Source organism: Oncorhynchus clarkii, chromosome 3 (assembly GCF_045791955.1).
Source record: "Oncorhynchus clarkii lewisi isolate Uvic-CL-2024 chromosome 3, UVic_Ocla_1.0, whole genome shotgun sequence".
Classification (NCBI taxonomy): Eukaryota; Metazoa; Chordata; class Actinopteri; order Salmoniformes; family Salmonidae; genus Oncorhynchus; species Oncorhynchus clarkii.
Window position 1 is genome coordinate 17,965,926 of NC_092149.1, and position 23,935 is coordinate 17,989,860.

General features: G+C 43.7%; 1 protein-coding gene and 1 pseudogene across 1 annotated transcript; one reads left to right on the plus strand and one right to left on the minus strand.

Annotated features, from left to right (window-relative positions):
• Positions 1-1,898: 1,898 nt before the first annotated feature.
• Positions 1,899-3,586, minus strand: LOC139389903 (trypsin-2-like). The gene is made up of 6 exons (XM_071136937.1): positions 3,535-3,586; positions 3,205-3,355; positions 2,790-3,040; positions 2,472-2,608; positions 2,223-2,324; positions 1,899-2,061 (listed from the first exon to the last, which is right to left on the minus strand). Exons 1-6 carry the CDS (start codon positions 3,572-3,574, stop codon positions 2,014-2,016), a joined length of 729 nt encoding a protein of 242 aa, XP_070993038.1. The 5' UTR covers positions 3,575-3,586; the 3' UTR covers positions 1,899-2,013.
• Positions 3,587-9,549: 5,963 nt separating this feature from the next.
• On the plus strand, positions 9,550-12,769 carry LOC139385004 (trypsin-1-like; annotated as a pseudogene).
• The last annotated feature ends 11,166 nt before the right edge of the window (positions 12,770-23,935 follow it).

Below are 23,935 nucleotides of genomic sequence, written 5' to 3' on the forward strand. Positions count from 1 at the left end.
CATCATTTGGTAGATTTCAGGAGAGCTCAATCTTTGTAATGCCATGTTGGTAGATAGCTGTTCTTGGTAGATTTCAGGAGAGCTCAATCTTTGTAATGCCATGTTGGTAGATAGCTGTTCTATATAGATTTCAGTAGCTCAATCTTTGTAAATGCCATGTTTGTAGATCTCGGTTCTTCACTCGCTCTCTGTGTATTAATTAACCTCTCTTTTGTTTGAGCACCTCCATAGCACTTTCATCACCTGTGAGTATTGTTTTGGTTATGGTGTTTGTTTGTTTGCTGGTGGGAAAAGGGGGAAACCAAGACAAGTCGCCCATGGGCATACACTACCCGTAGGTAAACTTTGTTAAAACACACTAGTTAGAACTGGGCGGACCACCCACTGTATTTTTGGTTAGTTAGTTAGCTGTTGTTGAAATAGGCTAGTCTAGCTTAGGGGTGTTTTGAATACTTATTGTTTCTTTCCTTGGGTCCAGCTCAGCCCCTTTTTCCTGCTCCCCCCATTACCGTGTGTTTAGAAATAAACCCTGAGTTTGACGGTATTATTTCGGTTGTCGTGGTTATTTCGTTCACTTTTACTTTGTCACTGTTATAATTTACATGAGTTATGTTACGGGTCTCACTACCATCCCCCCTAGACTGTCGGGCCAAAAGGGATTCGTAACACTGACCTAACCAAATAGAGAATAAACAAGGCTCTCTAAGGTCAGGGCGTGACAAGGTGTGGGGTAAGTTTCGCCGCAGGACAGGGTATGTCAAGATGGCTACACATTTCTGGACTGAATGAAATATTACCAGTGCCGTTTTAAAAACAGAATTCAACAATCAATTTCAATAATTTTAAGCATATTTTTTAACAAAGGCTTAACATCTAACAAACACTTTGTTATTTTTAAAATACTTTTAACATAGGCCAGGCCCTGTGTTACCTCATATTCCAGCTATAATGCCTTGCAAGCGTCATGAAACCCCTAATATAATAAATACATTTGACTTGGTGAAAATCTGTTTTTTGGACCTAACTTGCTTATCACTTTTTCCATGTGGTTTCTAAATTCACAGACTCAATGAAATGAAGGCCTCTTTCTAAATATTTGGTCAAATTATTAATGTTGTGTATGGTTCCATAGAGACATGGGTGGCTCAACTTACCCCACTCTCCCCTAGTGTATGGCTTTCATATTTCCTGAAGTGAATTACAATCTTATAATAGATATTTATAGCCAATAACCTCTTATCCATTAATATGCAGGTATTGTCCTGTGATGGCCCAGAGCTAAGCCCTGAATGTTGGGGATCTCTGATGAAGCCTCTGATTGTGAATATTGAAGTACAGTATTTAGCATCTAGACTTCAATATCAAGGGATATTGAATCTAAATCATGCAACCCAATAAACAAACATTATGTATTTATGTAACAATATTCATGTTGCACCACATAGTATTTCAGTAGCAACACAACTCAGACAGAGAGAATACTATAACTGGGTAAGAAGGGAGAGCAATTATGCCACACTTTTAACATCCCTATACCAGCTATTGTGAGCAGCAACGCATCGATACCCAACTATAGAAACAAATCAATGTCATCAATAATGTTCCTTGAGGTATCTTGTTGTATTGATACAAAACAAATCAATGTCATCAATAATGTTCCTTGAGGTATCTTGTTGTATTGATACAAAACAAATCGTTATGGTAGGGTACCATGACACAATGAATTTACCCCCTGCATATTTTAGAAATATCCATACCTAAACCATTTGCTGGCGATTCCTAGTTTCTCTGGTGTTTACTAGTAATACCACTTGACATGAGAAGATAGAAATACCTTTACAAAGATTTCTAAGGACAGTGAGAGTACAAACACAACAGCAAAAAAGTATTTAGTGTTAAAAGCTTTATTTATCATAAACATAAATAATGTATAATCTCCTGTACAAAAGATGTATGTTGATGTGGAACGGGATGTTGTAGAGTTGTGCGAATGTACTGGACGACCAAGCAGATTTAGTAGGTGGCCATGGTGCTGGTCAGCCAGTCGTTGAAGATGCACACCTGGAGGAAGAGAAGAAGAAGGGAGACATTAGTGGACACGCTCAATGGGAGGCAACATGAGAACCATCAATCTATGTTTTATAGAGTCAATGCCTTTTTCCTTCAGGAAACCAAAGGATGTCACAGTGACGTATGAATGTTGAACTATTTTCTTGTCTTACCTTGGCGTAGACACCGGGGTTACCGGGCTCGGCACAGCCGTAACCCCAGGACACAACACCCTGGAGCTCACCGTTGCACACCACTGGGCCACCGGAGTCACCCTGAGAGAGAGAGAGGAAGGGAGAGAGAGAGAGAGAGAGAGACAAGTGATATGAATTGGTTATTTCGTTATCAATTTCTAATCAATTGAAAAGTTAAATTTAAAGTCCTCATTGGTAACACTGAACTGAGGTCAGAGTGGTAAGTACCTGGCAAGAGTCCTTGCCTCCCTCCAGGTATCCAGCACAGAACATGGCGTTGGTGATCATGCCAGGGTAGGAGTTGTTACAGTCGCTGTAGGACAGGATGGGGATGTTCAGGCACTGCAGCTTGTCGCTGTCAGCAGCTGTAAGGGGGGGGAGAGAGAGAGAGAGAGAGAGAGAGAGAAAAAAAGGAGGAGAGTTATAGTTAGATATAATGACAGTGTTTTTAATAGTAGGTCTGCATTTTCTATGCCTGTTAACACTCAGTCACCATGAAGATGATCAACTGGTACATGTAACCTTTGACCCAGGTGCTGTACTCACTGGAGCTCATGGTGTTGCCCCATCCAGAGACGGTACACATGGTGCCAGCGGGGGCACAGCTGCTGGGCAGAGCAACAGGCTGCACGAAGGTGTTGAGGGTGGCGGGCTTGCTCAGCTTGATCAGCATGATGTCATTGTTGATGTTATAGGAGCTGTAGTTGGGGTGAGGGATGACGTGGGAAGAAGAGATGAACTGCTCGTTACCCTCAGTCACCTGGATGTTATGCTCGCCCAGACGCACCTCCACACGGCTGAAAGAGAGAGAAGTCCATTTTTACGTTTTTTACTTTCACAGTTCATGTGAATGTGGAGTTCACCTGTGTCCTTTAGTTTTGCAAAAATTAAGCTTATCAAATTCTTGCAAGGTGTTATTGACTCAACATGTTGCTAGTAGTTCACATGGTATGCTACTTACGACTTGTAGCAGTGAGCTGCAGACACAACCCAGTTCTCATTGACCAGGGAACCACCACAGAAGTGGTACCCAGAGTTCAGAGACACCTGGTGGGGCTGGGAGTAGGCCTTGCACTCATACCCTCCAACGATCTTGTCGTCCTCCGTGGCAACTGTAAACAGAGAGCAGGCACATTCTTGGCTATATTACCTCAGCTTTTGAGATGGAAAAGCAAAGAACTGTGATAAAACAATAAGAACATATTTCTTAATAACGTCAAAGAAACAAATGTGTGATGTTAGTGTCATTACAGAGTCCTGTTCTTTTTTCTATGGTCATTACTATACTCACAAGCGGCTCCAATGAGCAGAACAAAGACCAGAGAAATCATGGTTGCTGTATGATCCTGATGATGAAAAGGGTTAATCTGCACCCCTGGTATATATGCAGAATTGGGTGTGGCGCCCCGTTTAATGGAACTGTTTGATTGGTCAAGTGAAATCCAATCTGAGTCTAAAGGTGCGCTGCCAAGGTCAGCATTATGACAAAGCAGTTTCCATCATGGTGTGGTATGAAGTTGACCCTAAAAGCAGCAGAAAGCTAAATATATGTTTTAATTTGTCCCAGTACTTCTTAAGTGCAGGTTCTTACCATCTGGTTTGATTTAATTTCTTACAGAAGACAGTGATACATGTACAGTACACTACAACTGCCAGTTTGAGATGAACAGTATTCTATGCAGTTCAGACTGTATCTGGACCTCAACATGGCTGCAACACAGCTGTATGTTTCACACGCTGGTATTCTCTTGCAGAAGTTGACAAACAGAGCTTTGCTGCTCACAAGGCCAATTTTAGCTTTGTAAACAAGTAAACTGGGTTTAAGAGGTTTTGTTGAAAAGTAATTCAAGGTTGTTGAAAAAATAGACTCTGTATACCTTAGGGTCATGAGTTCATTACATACTGTTCATTACATAAGTTATACTGTACGCAGTTAAAGTAAGCACACATTTGGGTAGTGTAATTTATTATATTAGGTATTAACAAAATATTCAAATAAACAGTTACTTTGACAGTTGTGGAGGCGGCTGAGGTGAGGACGACTCAAACTAATTGCTGGAACGGTGCAGATGGAACGGCATCAAACACATGTATGTGATACTATTTCACTGATTCAGCTCCAGCCATTACCACAAGCCCATTCTCCCCAATTAAGGTGCCACCGACCTCCTGCGGGTGACACTAGATTAAAGTCTAAACCCCTGCTCAACCCGTACCCATAACTCTAACCCTAATCCTAGCCCTAGCTTCATGTCCACATCCTGGCTCAACCCTAACCCTAGCTTCATGTCCACATCCTGGCTCAACCCTAACCCTAACTTTATGTCCACATCCTGTCTCAACCCTAACCCTAACTTTATGTCCACATCCTGGCTCAACCCTAACCCTAGCTTCATGTCCACATCCTGGCTCAACCCTAACCCTAACTTTACGTCCACAGCCCTGCAAGATGCAGGCAAGGCAGTATTGAATGTGTTGATGTCTGTCACCTTGATTACTCAAATTTCTCTCAACTTATGCACCTACAATGTACACTTTCATTTATAGGCTAGGTTGTAGCAACCTCATGATGAGTATAGGGAAAATATGAGTATCATGTAGTAGCCTAAACCTATCGCTGTCACATTGAACTGGGTGAATGGAATATAAATGACAGACATCCAATATGCTGCAATAGAAATAAGGCCATGCTCATAAAAAAAAGGATTGTCCTCCCTCAACTTAAACGGCACCAACCATCATATAGCGAAAACTAACAGACTGCCACCCCCACCCCCCGCTGCTTCCTCTATGGACATTTCATTTTCATCATTGTCACATTTGTAAATGTATATATCATTTTTATTTTATTGTTTCTTTCACACCTGCACTGTTGGAGCTCAGAGCTTAAGTACTTCACTGTACCCTGCAACGACATCTGTGACCCTGTACATGTGACTAAATAAAAATCTAATCTACAAAATGATGGTAGGCCTTGGGTAGATTGTGTGTGTGAACCACACAGCTGTGTTGCAGCCATGTTGAGGTCAAGACACAGTTTGAAATGCAGAGAATACTGGTCATCTCAAACTGGCAGTTTTAGTGCACTGTCTCACTGTCTACAAATGAAGGGCTGGATTTCATCCGTATCAAAGGATGTTGGCAGAAGATCCGCGTTATAACTCGATTGAAATTTAAAGGCATTTTCCCCTGTTCGCGGAGACTGCATTCACAGTAAACGCTGCATATGTCAGCTCAATCTGAAATTACCTTCACATATTAACGCTGACCTTGAATGAAACTTCGCTAACCAAGGTTGCCAGGTGCACGGTGTTTCCTCCGACACATTGGTGCGGCTGGCTTCTGGGTTGGATGCGTGCTGTGTTAAGAAGCAGTGTGGCTTGGTTGGGTTGTGTATCGGAGGACGCGTGACTTTCAACCTTTGTCTCTCCCGAGTCCGTACGGGAGTTGTAGCGATGAGACAAGATAGTAGCTACTAACAATTGGATACTACAAAATTGGGGAGAAAAAGGGGTAAAATTAAATTAATAAATACATTGATTGTAGGATGGCTGGGGTGTTAGTCATGTCCCAGTTTAGGTCACCTAGCAGCACGTGTCCTGGAGATATATGGGGGACAATTAATTCACATATGTTGTCCAGGGCACAGCTGGGGGCAGAGGGTGGTCTATAGCAAGCCGCAACAGTGAGAGACTTGTTTCTGGAAAGGTGGATTTTTAAAAGTAGATGCTCAAATTATTTTGGGTACAGACCTGGATAGTAAAACAGAACTCTGCACACTATCTCTGCAATAGATTGCAACTCCACCCCCTTTGTTCTATCTTGGCGGAAATTGTTATAGTTAGGGATGGAAATTTCATGGTTTTTGGTGGTCTTCCTAAGCCAGGATTCAGACACGACTAGGACATCCAGGTTGGCAGAGTGTGCTAAAGCAGTGAATAAAACAAACTTAGGGAGGAGGCTTCTAATGTTAACATGCATCAAACCAAGGCTTTGACGGTCACAGAAGTCAACAAATGTGAGCACCTGGGGAGAAGGAGTGGAGCTAGTCACTGCAGGGCCTGGATTAACCTCTACATCACCAGAGGAACAGAGGAGGAGTAGGATGAGGGTACGGCTAAAGGCTATAAGAACTGGTCGTCTAGTAAGTTCGGAACACTGAGTAAAATGAGCAGGATTCTGGGCGCGATAGAATAGATTCACGGCATAATGTACAGACAAAGGTATGGTAGGATGTGAACACATTGTAGGTAAACCTAGGCATTGTGTGATGATGAGAGAGATATTGTCTCTAGAGACGTTTAAACCAGGTGATGTCACTGCATATGTGGGAGGTGGAACTAAATGGTAGGTTAAGGCATATTGAGCAGGGCTAGAGGCTCTACAGTAAAATAAGACAATAATCACTAACCAGAACAGCAATGGACAAGGCATATTGACATTAGGGAGAGGCATGCGTAGCCGAGTGATCATAAGAGTCCAGTGAGTAATTAGGCTGGCTGGAGATACGGCTGTTTATACTGTTTCCATCAGGCCTGTTGTGAGTTGTTTTATCCGACAGGTACTTTACTTGTTCGGATGGAAACATAGTTAGTGACAATCTAACCTTGGCTAAACTAAAGGACATAGTTTTAGAGTTTGTATTTAACTTAAAGTTAATTAATTGGACCTCTCTCTCACACATTTATTTATTTTATTTAACCTTTATTTAACTAGGCAAGTCAGTAAAGAACAAATTCTTATTTTACAATGACGGGCCTACTCTAGCAAACCCTCCCCTAACCTGGACGACGCTGGGTCAATTGTTGGTTGTGATACAGCCCAGGATCGAACCAGGATCTGTAGTGACGCCTCTTCTGATCTTCTCATGTGGAGGTCCGTCTGGGCGAGCACAACATTCAGGTGACTGAGGGTAGCGAGCAGTTAATCTCTTCTTCCCGTGTGATCCGTCACCCCAACTACAACTCCTACTACATCGACAATAACATCATGCTGATCAAGTTGAGAAAACCCATCACCCTCAACACCTACGTGCAGCTTGTTGCTCTGCCAACCAGCTGTTCCCCCGCTGGCACCATGTGTTCCCCCCCTGTGTGTGGAGAAAAGGTGGTCTAGAGTTGTTTTCCCTCTGGTTGCACATTTAACATGCTGATAGAAATGAGGTAAAACTGACTTAAGTTTCACTGCATTAAAGTCCCCGGCCACTAGGAGCGCCGCATCTGGATGAGCGTATTTCTGTTTGCTTATAGCAGTATACAGCTCATTGAGCGCGGTTTTAGTGCCAGCATCAGTCTGTGGTGGTATGTAGACTGCTACGAAAAATACAGACGAAAACTCTCTAGGTAAATAATATGGTCTACAGCTTACCATGAGATACTCTACCTCAGGCGAGCAAAACCTTGAGACTTCCTTAGATACCGTGCACCAGCTGTTGTTTACAAATATACATAGGCCCCCACCACTTGTCTTACCAGAGGCTGCTGTTCTATCCTGTCGATAGAGTTTATAACCCACCAGCTGTATGTTATTAATCTAGAATCGGCTTCCTATTTCGCAAACAAAGCCTCCTTCCCCCATCCCGCCAAACATACCCTCGTAAAACTGACTATCCTACCGATCCATGACTTCGGCGATGTCATTTACAAAATAGCCCCCAACACTCTACTCAGCAAACTGGATGTAGTCTATCACAGTGCCATCCGTTTTATCACCAAAGCCCCATATACCTCCCATCACTGCAACCTCTATGTTCTCGTTGGCTGGCCCTCACTACATATCCGTCGCCAAACCCACTGGCTCCAGTTCATCTATAAGTCTTTGCTAGGTAAAGCCCCGCCTTATCTCAGCTCACTGGTCACCATAGCAACACACACCCATAGCATGCGCTCCAGCAGGTATATTGCACTGGTCATCACCAAAGCCAACACTTCCTTTTGCCGCCTCTCCTTCCAGTTCTCTGCTGCCAATGACTGGAACGAATTGCAAAAATGTCTAAAGCTGGAGTCTTATATCTCCCTCTCTAACTTTAAGCATCAGCTGTCAGAGCAGCTTACCGATCACTGTACCTGTACACAACCAATCTGTAAATAGCACACCCGACTACCTCATCCCCATATTATTATTTACCCTCTTGCTCTTCTGCACTCCAGTATCTCTACATGCACATCATCATCTGCACATATATCACTCCAGTATTAATGCTACATTGTTATTATTTTCTCCTCTATGGCCTATTTATTTCCTACCTCCCTACTCTTCTACATTTGCACACACTGTACATAGATCTTTCTATTTTTATTTTGTGTTATTGACTGTACGTTTGTTTATGTGTAACTCTGTGTTGTTGTTTTTGTCGCACTGCTATGCTTTATCTTGGCCAGGTCGCAGTTGTAAATTACTGGCCTACCTGGTTAAATAAAGGTTTATCCTTCTGTCCGACTCATTAAAGAACAATTATTTGTCCAATCGAGGTGAATAATCGCTTTTCTGATGTCCAGAAGCTTTTTTCAGTCGTAAGAGACATTAGCAGCAACATTATGTACAAAACAAGTTACAAACAATGCCCCAAAACAAACAAAATAGCACGTTAAGAGCCAATAAAACGGCAGCCATCCTCTCCGGCGCCATGTAGTCTAGTCTAATCTATTACCTCCCTTTGAGTGTGTTCACTAATGTCTCCCTGCTCCTACTCTCCATCCAGGTGTGCATCTTCAACGACTGGCTGACCAGTTTAAAAAAACAAACCAACAAAGAACAGGACAGGTTTCTATATTACAGATTCCTCTTCTACAGGTATGCCGTGTTGACTTCATGCTGCTGCTGTGGCTACATGCCAAACCTTTCAGAATTCCTGTCGGGCAGCAAGGTGCATCTTACAGAGGGTCGCCAAGTCCCAAGTTCATTAGTAAACATCTAACATAAACCCATTTAATTATTGGTAGAATTGGGTCACAGCCGGGCAAGGATATCTTATGAGTCCAAAAACGACAGTATTCTAAACTCATTCTAATATTTGCTATTAACTCATTGGTGAGACTGTTATGACCTTTGCCTTACGTTCAACACCTGCCTCAACCCCGTCCCTAACTCCAACTCTAACCCCAGCCTTATCTACATGGCTTTCTTGCCCACAAAAATGTATGGAAAGCCTAACTGATAAGGAATCGCATAATCTTACAGTACCTATGGCTGATTGGTCAGTCAAGAGCCAATGATGTTGCCCTGAAACTGAGGCAGCACTTCTGAATGTATATATAAAGCAGGGGTGCAGGTCAACCTCACTCATTGACAGGATCACACAGCAACCATGATATCTCTGGTCTTCGTTCTGCTCATTGGAGCGGCTTGTGAGTTTAGGCTCTGTCGTGGAAATTCAGTACTGAGAGAGACTTGGTCATTTCTTCAAACAATCATATTGTTTTAATATTGATTCATTATTGCAATAATGAAGCCGTCAATCCAACAGTCTTGACTGTCTAGACAGTGAATACCGGGTCTTTGTTATTCTACTCCTCCAGGTTAAGTTTATATCTTCAATCTATCTCTATCTCATCTATAGAATGCAGGCCCAGTTAGACTAGAGACATATGTCTTGCATGCACAACTAATGATAGACTGGAATGTGGCAGTTTTTTTTTTTAATCACTGAGACATCAATCAATTGTTAGCTTCAAGCTATCTCTAGTAAAGCCCATGTCCTCGACTCCCAGATTAGCTGCAGGAAGCTAGAGTGGACACGATAAAACTCAGCCTTAGCAGGTGTCTTACTCTTAGTTAAATACAGTGCCTTGCGAAAGTATTCGGCCCCCTTGAACTTTGCGACCTTTTGCCACATTTCAGGCTTCAAACATAAAGATATAAAACTGTATTTTTTTGTGAAGAATCAACAACAAGTGGGACACAATCATGAAGTGGAACGACATTTATTGGATATTTCAAACTTTTTTAACAAATCAAAAACTGAAAAATTGGGTGTGCAAAATTATTCAGCCCCTTTACTTTCAGTGCAGCAAACTCTCTCCAGAAGTTCAGTGAGGATCTCTGAATGATCCAATGTTGACCTAAATGACTAATGATGATAAATACAATCCACCTGTGTGTAATCAAGTCTCCGTATAAATGCACCTGCACTGTGATAGTCTCAGAGGTCCATTAAAAGCGCAGAGAGCATCATGAAGAACAAGGAACACACCAGGCAGGTCTGAGATACTGTTGTGAAGAAGTTTAAAGCCGGATTTGGATACAAAAAGATTTCCCAAGCTTTAAACATCCCAAGGAGCACTGTGCAAGCGATAATATTGAAATGGAAGGAGTATCAGACCACTGCAAATCTACCGAGACCTGGCCGTCCCTCTAAACTTTCAGCTCATACAAGGAGAAGACTGATCAGAGATGCAGCCAAGAGGCCCATGATCACTCTGGATGAACTGCAGAGATCTACAGCTGAGGTGGGAGACTCTGTCCATAGGACAACAATCAGTCGTGTATTGCACAAATCTGGCCTTTATGGAACAGTGGCAAGAAGAAAGCCATTTCTTAAAGATATCCATAAAAAGTGTCGTTTAAAGTTTGCCACAAGCCACCTGGGAGACACACCAAACATGTGGAAGAAGGTGCAGAAGGTGCAGATGAAACCAAAATTGAACTTTTTGGCAACAATGCAAAATGTTATGTTTGGCGTAAAAGCAACACAGCTCATCACCCTGAACACACCATCCCAACCGTCAAACATGGTGGTGGCAGCATCATGGTTTGGGCCTGCTTTTCTTCAGCAGGGACAGGGAAGATGGTTAAAATTGATGGGAAGATGGATGGAGCCAAATACAGGACCATTCTGGAAGAAAACCTGATGGAGTCTGCAAAAGACCTGAGACTGGGACGGAGATTTGTCTTCCAACAAGACAATGATCCAAAACATAAAGCTAAATCTACAATGGAATGGTTCAAAAATAAACATATCCAGGTGTTAGAATGGCCAAGTCAAAGTCCAGACCTGAATCCAATCGAGAATCTGTGGAAAGAACTGAAAACTGCTGTTCACAAATGCTCTCCATCCAACCTCACTGAGCTCGAGCTGTTTTGCAAGGAGGAATGGGAAAAAAATTCAGTCTCTCGATGTGCAAAACTGATAGAGACATACCCCAAGCGACTTACAGCTGTAATCGCAGCAAAAGGTGGCGCTACAAAGTATTAACTTAAGGGGGCTGAATAATTTTGCACGCCCAATTTTTCAGTTTTTGATTTGTTTATAAAGTTTGAAATATCCAATAAATGTCGTTCCACTTCATGATTGTGTCCCACTTGTTGTTGATTCTTCACAAAAAAATACAGTTTTATATCTTTATGTTTGAAGCCTGAAATGTGGCAAAAGGTTGCAAAGTTCAAGGGGGCCGTATACTTTCGCAAGGCACTGTATATAATAGTTTACTATTAATATCAAACAAATCAGGTATGTAATTTTTCTATCACAGCTATTTGAGATGGTAACACTATCCATAGTGTCGAATAACTCTACTGCCATACAATTCAGTATGCATTCAGTATTAGAATATTTGACTTAAAAGGATCACTTTTTAGAAGCTCATGGGACAAAAGTTTGTCACACCTTTACAGTTGCTTGTCAAAAATATCTACAATCCTTTAGAGATGTCGAACAAATATCATGATCTTAGTTTTACATTATAATGTCACGCCCATGATTTTCATAATCTCGAAAGGTGAGGCAATGTGTCAATGATAACTGTGAGAGTTCTTTCTGTTTCCAGTTGCCACGGAGGAGGACCAGATCGTCGAAGGGTATGAGTGCAAGGCCTACTCCCAGCCCCACCAGGTGTCTCTGAACTCTGGGTACCACTTCTGTGGTGGTTCCCTGGTCAATGAGAACTCTGCTGCTCACTGCTACATGTCATGAGTGAACTACATACCTGTACATGAAGTATCATATGTGCTTATAGATAAGACTTCCATTTAATGAATACATTCAATATGTGTACTGGTACATCAAGCTGCCTCGCGCTACAGAAACAGGAGATAGGCTCCTGTTCCTATTAGCCGTTCCGGCTCGCACACTCCAAGGCTTGTACAAGGTGATTTACTTACTTTTACATGTCTGTCATGGCTTTATCAACATCCTATCATCCAGATTATATCATGCAGTTCACTTCACCTGCACCCCAAGGCTCAGCACAGAACACCATCAAGTGATGAAAGGCTTTCCCTTCCCTCGTTCTTTTTCACCCTAAGCCATGTGGAGGTGCATCTGGGTGAGCACAACATTGCCAGGACTGAGGGTAGTTCCCAGGACTGAGGGTAACGAGTAGTTCATCTCTTCTTCCCGCATCATCTCCCACCTCAACTACAGCTCCTACAACATCAACAATGACAACGTAACCCCAAAATACATTAACATGGTGCCTTTATTGCTGGGCTCACTTGAGCTCATGGTGTCGCCCCATCTAGAGACGTACACATGGTGCCAGCAGGGGCACAGCTGGTGGGCAGAGCAACAGGCTGCACGAAGGTGTTGAGGGTGGTGGGTTTGCTCAGCTTGATCAGCATATAAAATATACCTGCTCAGGTAACCATTGCCAGTGTTAAAATGTAAATGATCCATAATTGAAATGTTCTGCCTTTCATTTCCTCTTCTTTCTTTCTATCCATTATTTTATTTTTCATCCATCCTTACAGCTGCCAATAGCAACAAGCTACAGTGCCTGAAATCTCTCATTGTCTCTGTCTCAGGGTGATTCCGGTGGCCCCGTGGTGTGCAACGGTGAGTTGCAGGGTGTTGTGTCCTGAGGTTATGGCTGGGCCGAGCCCGGTAACTCCGGTGTCTACGCCAAGGTAAGAATATAGGTGTAACGACCGTTGGTGGAAGAAGGTGAGGACCAAGATGCAGCGTGGTAAGTGTTCATCATTATTTTAATAAACTAAACACTAAACACAACAAGGAACAAAAGAAACGACTGAAACAGCTCCATCAGGTGCAAAACACACTAAACAGAAAATAATTACCCACAAAACCCATTTGGGCAAGAGCTACCTAAGTATGGTTCTCAATCAGAGACAACGACAGACAGCTGTCCCTGATTGAGAACCATACCCGGCCAAAAACAAAAAAATACAAAAACATAGAAAAAAGAACATAGAACGCCCACCCTAGTCACACCCTGGCCTAACCAAAATAGAGAATAAAAAGCCTCTCTATGGCCAGGGCGTGACAGTACCCCCCCCCCCCAAAGGTGCGGACTCCGCCTGCAAAAACCTGACTCTAAAGGGGGGGGGGGGGGGGGGGGGGGGGGGTCCGGATGGGCCTTCTTACGGCGGCGGCTCGGGTGCGGGACGTGGACCCTGCTCCACCTCAGTCTTGGCCCACTTAGGTGGCGCCTCTGGAGCGGGGACCTTCGCAGCGGGCCCCGGACTGAAGACCCTCGTAGAGGGCGCCTCTGGACTGAGGGGCGCCTCTGGACTAAGGGGCTGCGATTCTGGCAGCTCCGGAGTGAAGGGCGGCTCTGACAACTCCGGAGTGAAGGGCGGCTCTGACAGCTCCGGAGTGGAGGGCGGCTCTGACAGCTCCGGAGTGGAGGGCGGCTCTGACAGCTCCGGAGTGGAGGGCGGCTCTGACAGCTCCGGAGTGGAGGGCGGCTTTGACAGCTCCGGAGTGGAGGGCGGCTCTGACAGCTACGGAGTGAAGGGCGGCTCTGACAGCTCCGGTGTGGAGGGCGGCTCTGACAGCTCCGGAGTGAAGGGCGGCTCCAATGTAGTGCACCGGGCTAAGAACACGTACTGGAGACACCGTGCGCTCCACCGCATAACATGGTGCCTGACCAGTACGATGCCCGCCATGGTAAGCACGTCTTGGAGAGCTGTAGCGCTGAGCTGGCACAGGTGACATCAAATCCCAGACACGCTCCGTTTGGCGGATGTCATGCCTCATGCACCAACACAACTCCCTCATTACTCTCTCCTCCAATCTCCCCATTAACTCCTTCACTGCCTCTGCTTCGCTAATAAAGCATCAAGTAGTTTCAAATAAATACTTTAATGGGCTTGTGACAGCATTCCTTTATTAGACCACTAGCTCATCCCTGTCACAACTACATGTTTCTAACTTCAATAATACCAACTTCACCCCAGCTCTAATACCAACTTTATCTCAGGTCTACAGTGACTTGGCCCTGTGCCCACTAATGTCTCCCTTCTCCTTCTCTTCCTCCAGGTGTGCATCTTCAACGACTGGCTGACCAGCACCATGGCCACCTACTAAATCTGCTTGGCCGTCCAGTACATTCGCACAACTCTACAACATCCCGTTCCACATCAACATACATCTTTTGTACAGGAGATACATTATTTATGTTTATGATAAATAAAGCATTTAACACAATACTTTTTTGCTGTTGTGTTTGTACTCTCACTGTCCTTAGAAATCTTTCTAAAGGTATTTCTATCTTCTCATGTCAAGTGGTATTACTACTAAACACCAGAGAAACTAGTAACCACTAAAATATGCAAGGGGTAAATTCATTGTGTCACCTTAACACACTTTTTTTATCAACACAACAAGAAAAAACAAGGAACATTACTCAGTTAGAGTTACAGTTCATAAGGAAATTAGTCAATTGAAATAAATAAATTACACCCTAATCTATGGATTTCACACAACTGGGAATACACATATGCATCTGTTGGTCACACATACCTTAATAAAAAAAAGGTAGGGGCGTGGATCAGGAAACCAGTCTGTATCTGGTGTGGCCACTACTGTATTTGGGGTGGGGGTGACCAGGCGGAAGGCATGGCCAGCCGTAGAAAAATGCTCATTGAAATTCTCAATTATAGTGGATGTATCGGTGGTGACAGTGTTTCCTAGCCTCAGTGCAGTCGGCAGCTGGGAGGAGGTGCTCTTATTCTCCATAGACTTTCCAGTGTCCCATAACTTTTTTGAGTTTGTGCAACAGGATGCAAATCTCTGCTTGAAAAAGCTAGCCTTAGCTTTCCTAACTGCCTGTGTATATTGGTTCCTAACTTCCCAGAAAAGTTGCATATCACGGGGGTTATTTGATGCTAATGCAGTACGCCACAGGGTGTTTTTGTGCTGGTCACGGGCAGTCAGGTCTGGAGAGAACCAAGGGCTACAGTGCCTTGCGAAAGTATTCGGCCCCCTTGAACTTTGCGACCTTCTGCCACATTTCAGGCTTCAAACATAAATATATAAAACTGTATTTTTTTGTGAAGAATCAACAACAAGTGGGACACAATCATGAAGTGGAACGACATTTATTGGATATTTCAAACTTTTTTAACAAATCAAAAACTGAAAAATTGGGCGTGCAAAATTATTCAGCCCCTTTACTTTCAGTGCAGCAAACTCTCTCCAGAAGTTCAGTGAGGATCTCTGAATGAACCAATGTTGACCTAAATGACTAATGATGATAAATACAATCCACCTGTGTGTAATCAAGTCTCCGTATAAATGCACCTGCACTGTGATAGTCTCAGAGGTCCGTTAAAAGTGCAGAGAGCATCATGAAGAACAAGGAACACACCAGGCAGGCCCGAGATACTGTTGTGAAGAAGTTAAAAGCCGGATTTGGATACAAAAATATTTCCCAAGCTTTAAACATCCCAAGGAGCACTGTGCAAGCGATAATATTGAAATGGAAGGAGTATCAGACCACTGCAAATCTACCAAGACCTGGCCGTCCCTCTAAACTTTCAGCTCATACAAGGAGAAGACTGATCAGAGATGCAGCCAAGAGGCCCATGATCACTCTGGATGAACTGCAGAGATCTACAGCTGAGGTGGGAGACTCTGTCCATAGGACAACAATCAGTCGTATATTGCACAAATCTGGCCTTTATGGAAGAGTGGCAAAAAGAAAGCCATTTCTTTAAGATATCCATAAAAAGTGTTGTTTTAAAGTTTGCCACAAGCCACCTGGGAGACACACCAAACATGTGGAAGAAGGTGCTCTGGTCAGATGAATCCAAAATTGAACTTTTTGGCAACAATGCAAAACGTTATGTTTGGCGTAAAAGCAACACAGCTCATCACCCTGAACACACCATGCCCACTGTCAAACATGGTGGTGGCAGCATCATGGTTTGGGCCTGCTTTTCTTCAGCAGGGACAGGGAAGATGGTTAAAATTGATGGGAAGATGGATGGAGCCAAATACAGGACCATTCTGGAAGAAAACCTGATGGAGTCTGCAAAAGACCTGAGACTGGGACGGAGATTTGTCTTCCAACAAGACAATGATCCAAAACATAAAGCAAAATCTACAATGGAATGGTTCAAAAATAAACATATCCAGGTGTTAGAATGGCCAAGTCAAAGTCCAGACCTGAATCCAATCGAGAATCTGTGGAAAGAACTGAAAACTGCTGTTCACAAATGCTCTCCATCCAACCTCACTGAGCTCGAGCTGTTTTGCAAGGAGGAATGGGAAAAAAATTCAGTCTCTCGATGTGCAAAACTGATAGAGACATACCCCAAGCGACTTACAGCTGTAATCGCAGCAAAAGGTGGCGCTACAAAGTATTAACTTAAGGGGGCTGAATAATTTTGCACGCCCAATTTTTCAGTTTTTGATTTGTTAAAAAAGTTTGAAATATCCAATAAATGTCGTTCCACTTCATGATTGTGTCCCACTTGTTGTTGATTCTTCACAAAAAAATACAGTTTTATATCTTTATGTTTGAAGCCTGAAATGTGGCAAAAGGTCGCAAGTTCAAGGGGGCCGAATACTTTCGCAAGGCACTGTATATCTGTTCATGGTTCTACATTTTTTGAATGGGGCATGCTTATTTAAGATAGTGAGGAAGGCACTTTTAAAGAATGACCAGGCATCCTCTACTGACGGGATGAGGTCAATATCCTTCCAGGCTACCCGGTCCAGGTCGATTAGAAAGGCCTGCTCGCTGAAGTTTTTTAGGGAGCGTTTGACAGTGATGAGGGGTGGTCGTTTCACTCAGACCCATTACGGATGCAGGCAATGAGGCAGTGATCGCTGAGATCTTTGTTGAAAACAGCAGAGGTGTATTTGGAGGGCAAGTTGGTTAGGATGATATCATTGAGGGTGCCCGTGTTTACGGATATGGGGTTGTACCTGGTAGGTTCATTGATAATTAGTGTGAGATTGAGGGCATCATGATTAGATTGTAGGATGGCCGGGGTGTTAAGCATGTCCCAGTTTAGGTCACCTAGCAGCATGAGCTCTAGATGGGGGCAATCAGTTCAAATATGGTGTTCAGGGCACAGCTGGGGGCAGAGGGTGGCCTGTAACAAGGGGCAACAGTGAGAGACTTGTTTCTGGAAAGGTGGATTTTTAAAAGTAGAAGCTCGAAATGTTTGGAACAGACCTGGATAGTAAGACAGAACTCTGCAGGCTCTCTGCAGTAGATTGCAACTCCGCCCCCTTTGGCAGTTCTATCTTGCAGGAAAATGTTATAGTTGGGGATGGAAATTTCAGGGTTTTTGCTAGTCTCCTGAGCCAGGATTCAGACACGGCTAGGACATCCGGGTTGGCAGAGTGTGCTAGGGCAGTGAATAAAACAAACTTAGGGAGGAGGTTTCTAATGTTAACATGCATGAAACCAGGGATTTTAAGGTTACAGAAGTCAACAAATGATAACGCCTGGGTAATGGGAGTGGAGCTAGGCACTGCAGGGCCTGGGTTAACCTCCACATCACCAGAGGAACAGAGGAGGAGTTGGATAAGGGCACGGGTATAGGCTAAAAGAACTGGACGCCTAGTACGTTCAGAACAGAGAGTAAAAGGAACAGATTTCTGGGCACGTTAGAAAAGATTCAAGGCATACTGTACAGACAAAGGTATGGTAGGATATGAATGCAGTGGGGGTAAAACCTGTGCATAGAGTGACAGAGATATTGTTTCTAGGAATATCATTTAAACCAGGTGTTGTCACCGAATGTGTTGGAGGTGGAAATAAAGTGTTCACTAAGGCGTATTGAGCAGGGCTAGAGGCTCTACAGTGAAATAAGGCGATACATACTAACCAAAACAGCAATGGACAAGGCTTATTGACGTTAGGGGGAGGCATGCGTAGCCGAGTAATCATGGGACTCCAGTGAGTGGCTTCAGGTAGCTAAAGGGCCGGGGCTAGCAGCAAGACCTTAGAAGGATGTCAAGATGGAAGAAAGTCTGTTGTGGCCCCCGCTGGATATGTTGGCAGACGGATCAGCAGGGTTCCGTGTGGTAAACCAGGCCAATTGGCAAAATAGGTATAGTGACTGAAGAAGTTGTTCAATGGGCCTCTTAAGCTAACAGTCCGGTGTGCTCTAGACAGCTAACGTTAGCGGGCTTGTGGCTAGCAGTGCCGCGGTGCCAGTTTGAGTACCCCCTCCAGCAGATTTCATCGGTAGTCCAGTTGTGAAGGATCGCGGGGTTCCGTGCCACGTACCGGCAGTAGAAGGGGGTCCGGGCCAGTTGGCAAAAATGGTATTATAGCCCAGGAGTGGCTGTTGGGCTTCTTCTGGTAGCCGGGATACGGGCCTAGCTCCAGGCTAATTGATGCTAGCTTCGGGACAGGGACATGACTTTAAACCAGGAATAGTCACTCGGGTTGCAACTAGCTAGCTGTGGTGATCCAGGTGAAAAGGCTCAGAGCTTGCTGTAGGAATATGGGGATAGATCCGGTATGTTCTGTTTTGAATCGTGTTGTACAAACTGGCGAGAGCTTTCCGAGCTAAAGGTTAGCTGATGACCCCTAGCAGTGGTTAGCTGACTAATTAGCTAGTAGCTAGTTAGCTGGCTAGCTTCTGTTGGGGAATACCGGTTCTGAGGTGGATAAGAGTACTTTAGAAAGACAGATGCACACTGCATTGGGTGAGGCAGGTTGCATGAGAGTATTTTGAAGTTGAGGTTTCGAAAAATATAAAAAAATATATATACAAGACGAAGAACAAAGACGTCTGACTGGTGCGCCATCTTGTTTTCTGATGTACATTTGTGTCAATTACAGTATGTCATTACAACAGCTAAAAGCTACAGTCTGTGATTTGTACACCCATTTCTTGACTTTTCCAATGATCTACATAACCATTGATTCTCGAAGAGTATTACCAGGGCCGGCTCTAGCCTTTTGGGAGCCCTATGTGAGATGTGGTAGGGGGGCCCACCACCTCACAGCAAGACATTTGTGTGGCCCCCTTCTTGATGGTGGAGAGAAACATTTTTAATTTCCTGTGTGCAGTCGCTGTTAAAGAATTGCAACATTTACCTAGAGTTAACTCTGCAAATAGCACTGCTGGGTGATTTAAAAAGTCATAGTCAATCGATTAATAATATAATAATACTCTTAGCAAAAATGTTTATCTTTAATTTATAATATGTAGAATCTATGAGACTAGAAAGGTTCAGAACTTTTGTGAAACATCACAGCACAATTAAAAAACATATGACAAATAGAAATCCAAACTGGATGGTGTTCAGAGATAGATGGGAGCGGTTGAGTGGAGCTGAAGGATGGGACTAAAAACAAACAAAAGAAAACTATTGTAAAATATACTGTCTGTAAAATGTACATAGTATGTATAAACTGGAAGTAGAAGACTAAGAGTTCATGTCCATTAATTTACTCCAATTAATTTACCACTTTCCATAGCAATCATTAAGATAAAGTTAACTTGCCATTTGTGTGAACTATTTCCTTTAACCTTTTAAACTCTTAGGAGGAATTTCACTATGACCATCGTTCTATTGGAATCTTCATATTATGAACATTCTATAAATCGATACAGTGTTGTGAAAAAGTACTTGCCCCCTTTGTAATTTTCTCAAATGTTGCATATTTTTGTATGGAATGTTATCACATCTTTAACCACAAACCCAATATTAGATAAAGGGAACCTGAGTGAACAAAGAACACAACAATTACACACTTATTTATTTATTTTATAAACAACATTACGCAACACTCAATGTCCCTGTGTGAAAAAGTAATTTCCCACTTACACTCAATAACTGGTTGTGCCACCTTTAGCTGCAATGACTCCAACCAAACACTTCCTGTAGTTGTTGATCAGTCTCTCATGTCTCTGTGGAGGAATTTTGGCCCACTCTTCCAGGCAGAACTGCTTTAACTCAGCGACATTTGTGGTTTTCAAGCATGAACTGCTCGTTTCAAGTCCTGCCACAACATCTCAATTGGGATTAGGTCTGAACTTTGACTAGGAGATTCCAAAACCTCAAATTTGTTAATTTTTTGCCATTTTCATGTGGACTTGATTGTGTGTTTTGGATCATCGTCGTCCAAAAAGTTTGACTTTTGACTCATCTCTGCCCAGAACATTCTTCCAGGAGTCTTGTTGATCATCCAGATGCTTTTTGGCAAAGTTGAGTCAACTTTTTGGATGAGATGGGTCTTATTATGTCTGACGAAAACCAAACACTGCATTCCACAGTAAGAACCTCATAACCATTGTCAAGCATGGTGGTGGTAGTGTGATGGTTTGGGGATGCTTTGCTTCCTCAGGACCTGGACGACTTGCCTTAATAGAAGGAACCATGAAGTCCGCTCTGTATCAGAGAACTCTACAGGAGAATGTCAGGCCATCCGTCTGTGAGCTGAAGCTGAAGTACAGCTGGGGCATGCAGCAAGACAATGATCCAAACACACAATCACACAAGTCTTTTGGAATGGCCTAGTCCATACCTAATCCCAATTGAGATGTTGTGGCATGACTTGAAACAAACAGTTCATGCTTGAAAACCCACAAAAGTCACTGAATTAACGCAGTTCTGCATGCAAGAGTAAGCCACAATTCCCCCACAGCGATGTTAGAGACTGATCAACAACTACAGGAAGCATTTGGTTGCAGTCATTGCAGTTAAAGGTGGCAATTACTTTTTCACACAGGCAAATTGGGTGTTGCATAACTTTGTTAATTAAATAAATAAGTCTGTATTTTTTTGTCATTTGTAAACTCAAATTCCCTTTGTCTAATATTAGGTATTGGTTGAAGAACTGCTAACGTTCACTCTAAAAAATATGCAAAAATAGAGAAAATTAGAAAGGGGGCAAATACTTTTTCTAGGCACAGTAAGTACACACATTAGTTATGTATTCTATGTTGTTATATGCTTGAGTATATTTCAGAGAGAAGTGATATGTTATAAGACTTACTGTTACAACTGCTATGCTTTTTTCACATTGCTCTATTAAATCTAAATGTACTCGAAATTGGGTTAGTCATCTGTATACAGCAGTTCTATATTGCTTCTACAGTATGCTATTGAATACATACTGTTATGCTGTAATGATCCAAAATAATTTTGGCTACTGGTACATGGTAACATGGTAACAAAATTATGAATCTGACCAAATCCTAGGGTTAGAAGAGAGCCAGTGGTGCAGTTCGCTTCAACGGTTGATATGTTTTTTGTCTGTTTGTACTGAACCACGTTTCCCCAAAACGGTGCCCATCATTTTTCAACAACCTTTGAGGCATGTTTGCTCCCATTTGGTGGGTGTTGCCTGGGTTGAACATAAAGCTGGGGTTACTGTTAGTTTTGGGGTTGGTGTTGAGGCTAGGGTTACGATTGAGCCAAAATGAGTTATTATGAGTATGTTAAATGTTTATAATGAGTTGGATAAACTGATTTACTTATTTAATTATTTTCCGTTGGGTAAACTTGGTATTTTGAGAGATGGATAAACATATTATTCTTGTATTATTCTTACTTAACTCAGTATCTCCACTCAACAACAGTATATCGAATTGAGGTTAGTAAACATTAGGTTTAGGGTTGAGCTGGGATGTGGACTTGATGTTAGGGTTAAGGTTAGGTTTGAGTCGTGATCTGGAAGCTAGGGTTCGGTTTGAGGTTAGGGTTGAGCTGGAATGTGGACATGAAGCTAGGGTTAGGGTTAGGTCTGAGGTTAGGGTTGACCTGGGATGTGGAACATGAAGCTAGGGTTAGGGTTAGAGTTGAGGGTTAGGGTTTGGGTTGAGCAGGGATGTGGACATGCAGCTAGGGTTAAGGTTGAGCCAGGATGTTGACATGAAGCTAGGGTTAGTTAGGGTTGAGGGTTAGAGTTGAGCAGGGATGTGGAAGAGAAGCTCGGGTTAGGGTTAGGGTTGAAACTAGGGTTAGGGTTCAGGGTCGGGTTGAGCAGAGACTTGGACTTGAAGCTAGGTTTAGGGTTGAGACAGGGTGTAGACCCTAATCCACTGTCAAGGTATATTCATGCCTGTCATGTTGTATAATGATGTGAGACAGTCTGTGTGATGATAGTTGGGATGGGTAAAGGATAGCTGAACTTAATGGTGGCTTTATTCAGTGTTAGATAATCAATGCAGGGGCGCAGTCCCCCATCTTTCGTCTTAACAAAAAAGAAGCTTGAGGATGCTGGTAACGCAGAGGGGCGGATAAAACCCTGCTGGAGGCTCTCCTGTACGTAGGTCTCCAGGCCTCGGTCTCCGCAAAGGAGAGGGGATAGACGTGTCCTCTCGAGAGTCCGGACTTTCCACCGTAGTGGTGTTGAGGCCCAGATTCCTCCTTCTCCTATGCTCTGCCTCGGGCAAATGTGCAAAACTCACCTCCATTGGCTCTGGCCACAGAGCAGGTGTAGCCATGAGCTCTGGATTCCGTGCAGTTTCTTCGTCGGGACCGCAGGAGGTTGTCCAACCGGATCGTCATGCTGATGAACTGGTCGAGTGACAGGTTGTCATCACGGCAGGCTAACCTGTACCTCCTATCGCAGTCCGCTGTGGATAATGTTGACCAGAGCCGACTCATTCTATCTGGTGGAGGCTGCGACGGTCTGGAACTCCATGCCAAACTCCGAGGCGGTCCTAGATCCCTGGCGTAGTTGGAGTAGGCATTCACCCCCTCTCAAACACAGAGTGGAAGAGGAGGATGAAGAGCTCGTAGGACTCGACCTCGGGTCCACCTATTTCCCAGACAGCGGCACCCCAGTCCAGGCCCCGTCCGGTCAGTGCCGAGATGGCGGTGGCAACCCTGTCTCTCCCGGAGACAGCCTCGGTATAGCAAGCGAGGTACATTGTAGAATGAACCCCTTGCATCTCGCTGGGGCGCCGTCAAAGCGCTCCGGGAGGGACAGGGGTATTCCAAGGACCGGCTCAGATGGGATGGAGACAGGTAGTGGTGGTGTGGGGGCTGATGCCGGAACCGGTGCTGGGGACCGGAGGGACTGCACATTCCCCTCCAAATGCAGGATGGTTGCCACTAAGCTGTCCATTGCGCTGCCAAGTCTGGAGAGACAGTTTTCGTGATGCTAGTCTGTCCCCACGATGGTCGCCAGCTCGGCCTTTCCTGCTGTCTCCATTAGATGGGTTGATTATTCTGTCACGTTGTTTAATGATGGTGACGTAGACCTCCAGGGCTGGTGAACGGAATGATTAGCAATACTGGGGGGATCCATGACAATACCTAACATAATAAATTGCTCTACCCAAGTGTGTGCTTACTTTGAGTGTTTTACTGTATATTAACTGCATACAGTATAACTTATGTAATGAACTCATGACCCTAAGGTATACAGAGTCTATTTTTAAGACAGCCTTGTATGACTTTTCAACAAAAACCCTTAAACACAGTTCACTTTTTGACAAAGCTAAAATTGTCCTTGTGAGCAGCAAACCTGTGTTTGTCAACTTCTCCAAGAGAACACCAACGTGTGAACCACACAGCTGCGTTGCAG

What these genes read in the sequence shown, in the direction of transcription:
- LOC139389903 (XM_071136937.1), bottom strand. Translation starts at nt 3,574, where the DNA reads ATGATTTCTCTGGTCTTTGTTCTGCTCATTGGAGCCGCTT. An exon ending in GGGCAACACCATGAGCTCCA is followed by an intron (nt 2,609 to 2,789) that starts GTGAGTACAGCA and finishes CCCCCCTTACAG; the next exon opens with CTGCTGACAGCGACAAGCTG. An exon ending in ACCCCGGTGTCTACGCCAAG is followed by an intron (nt 2,062 to 2,222) that starts GTAAGACAAGAA and finishes CTCTTCCTCCAG; the next exon opens with GTGTGCATCTTCAACGACTG.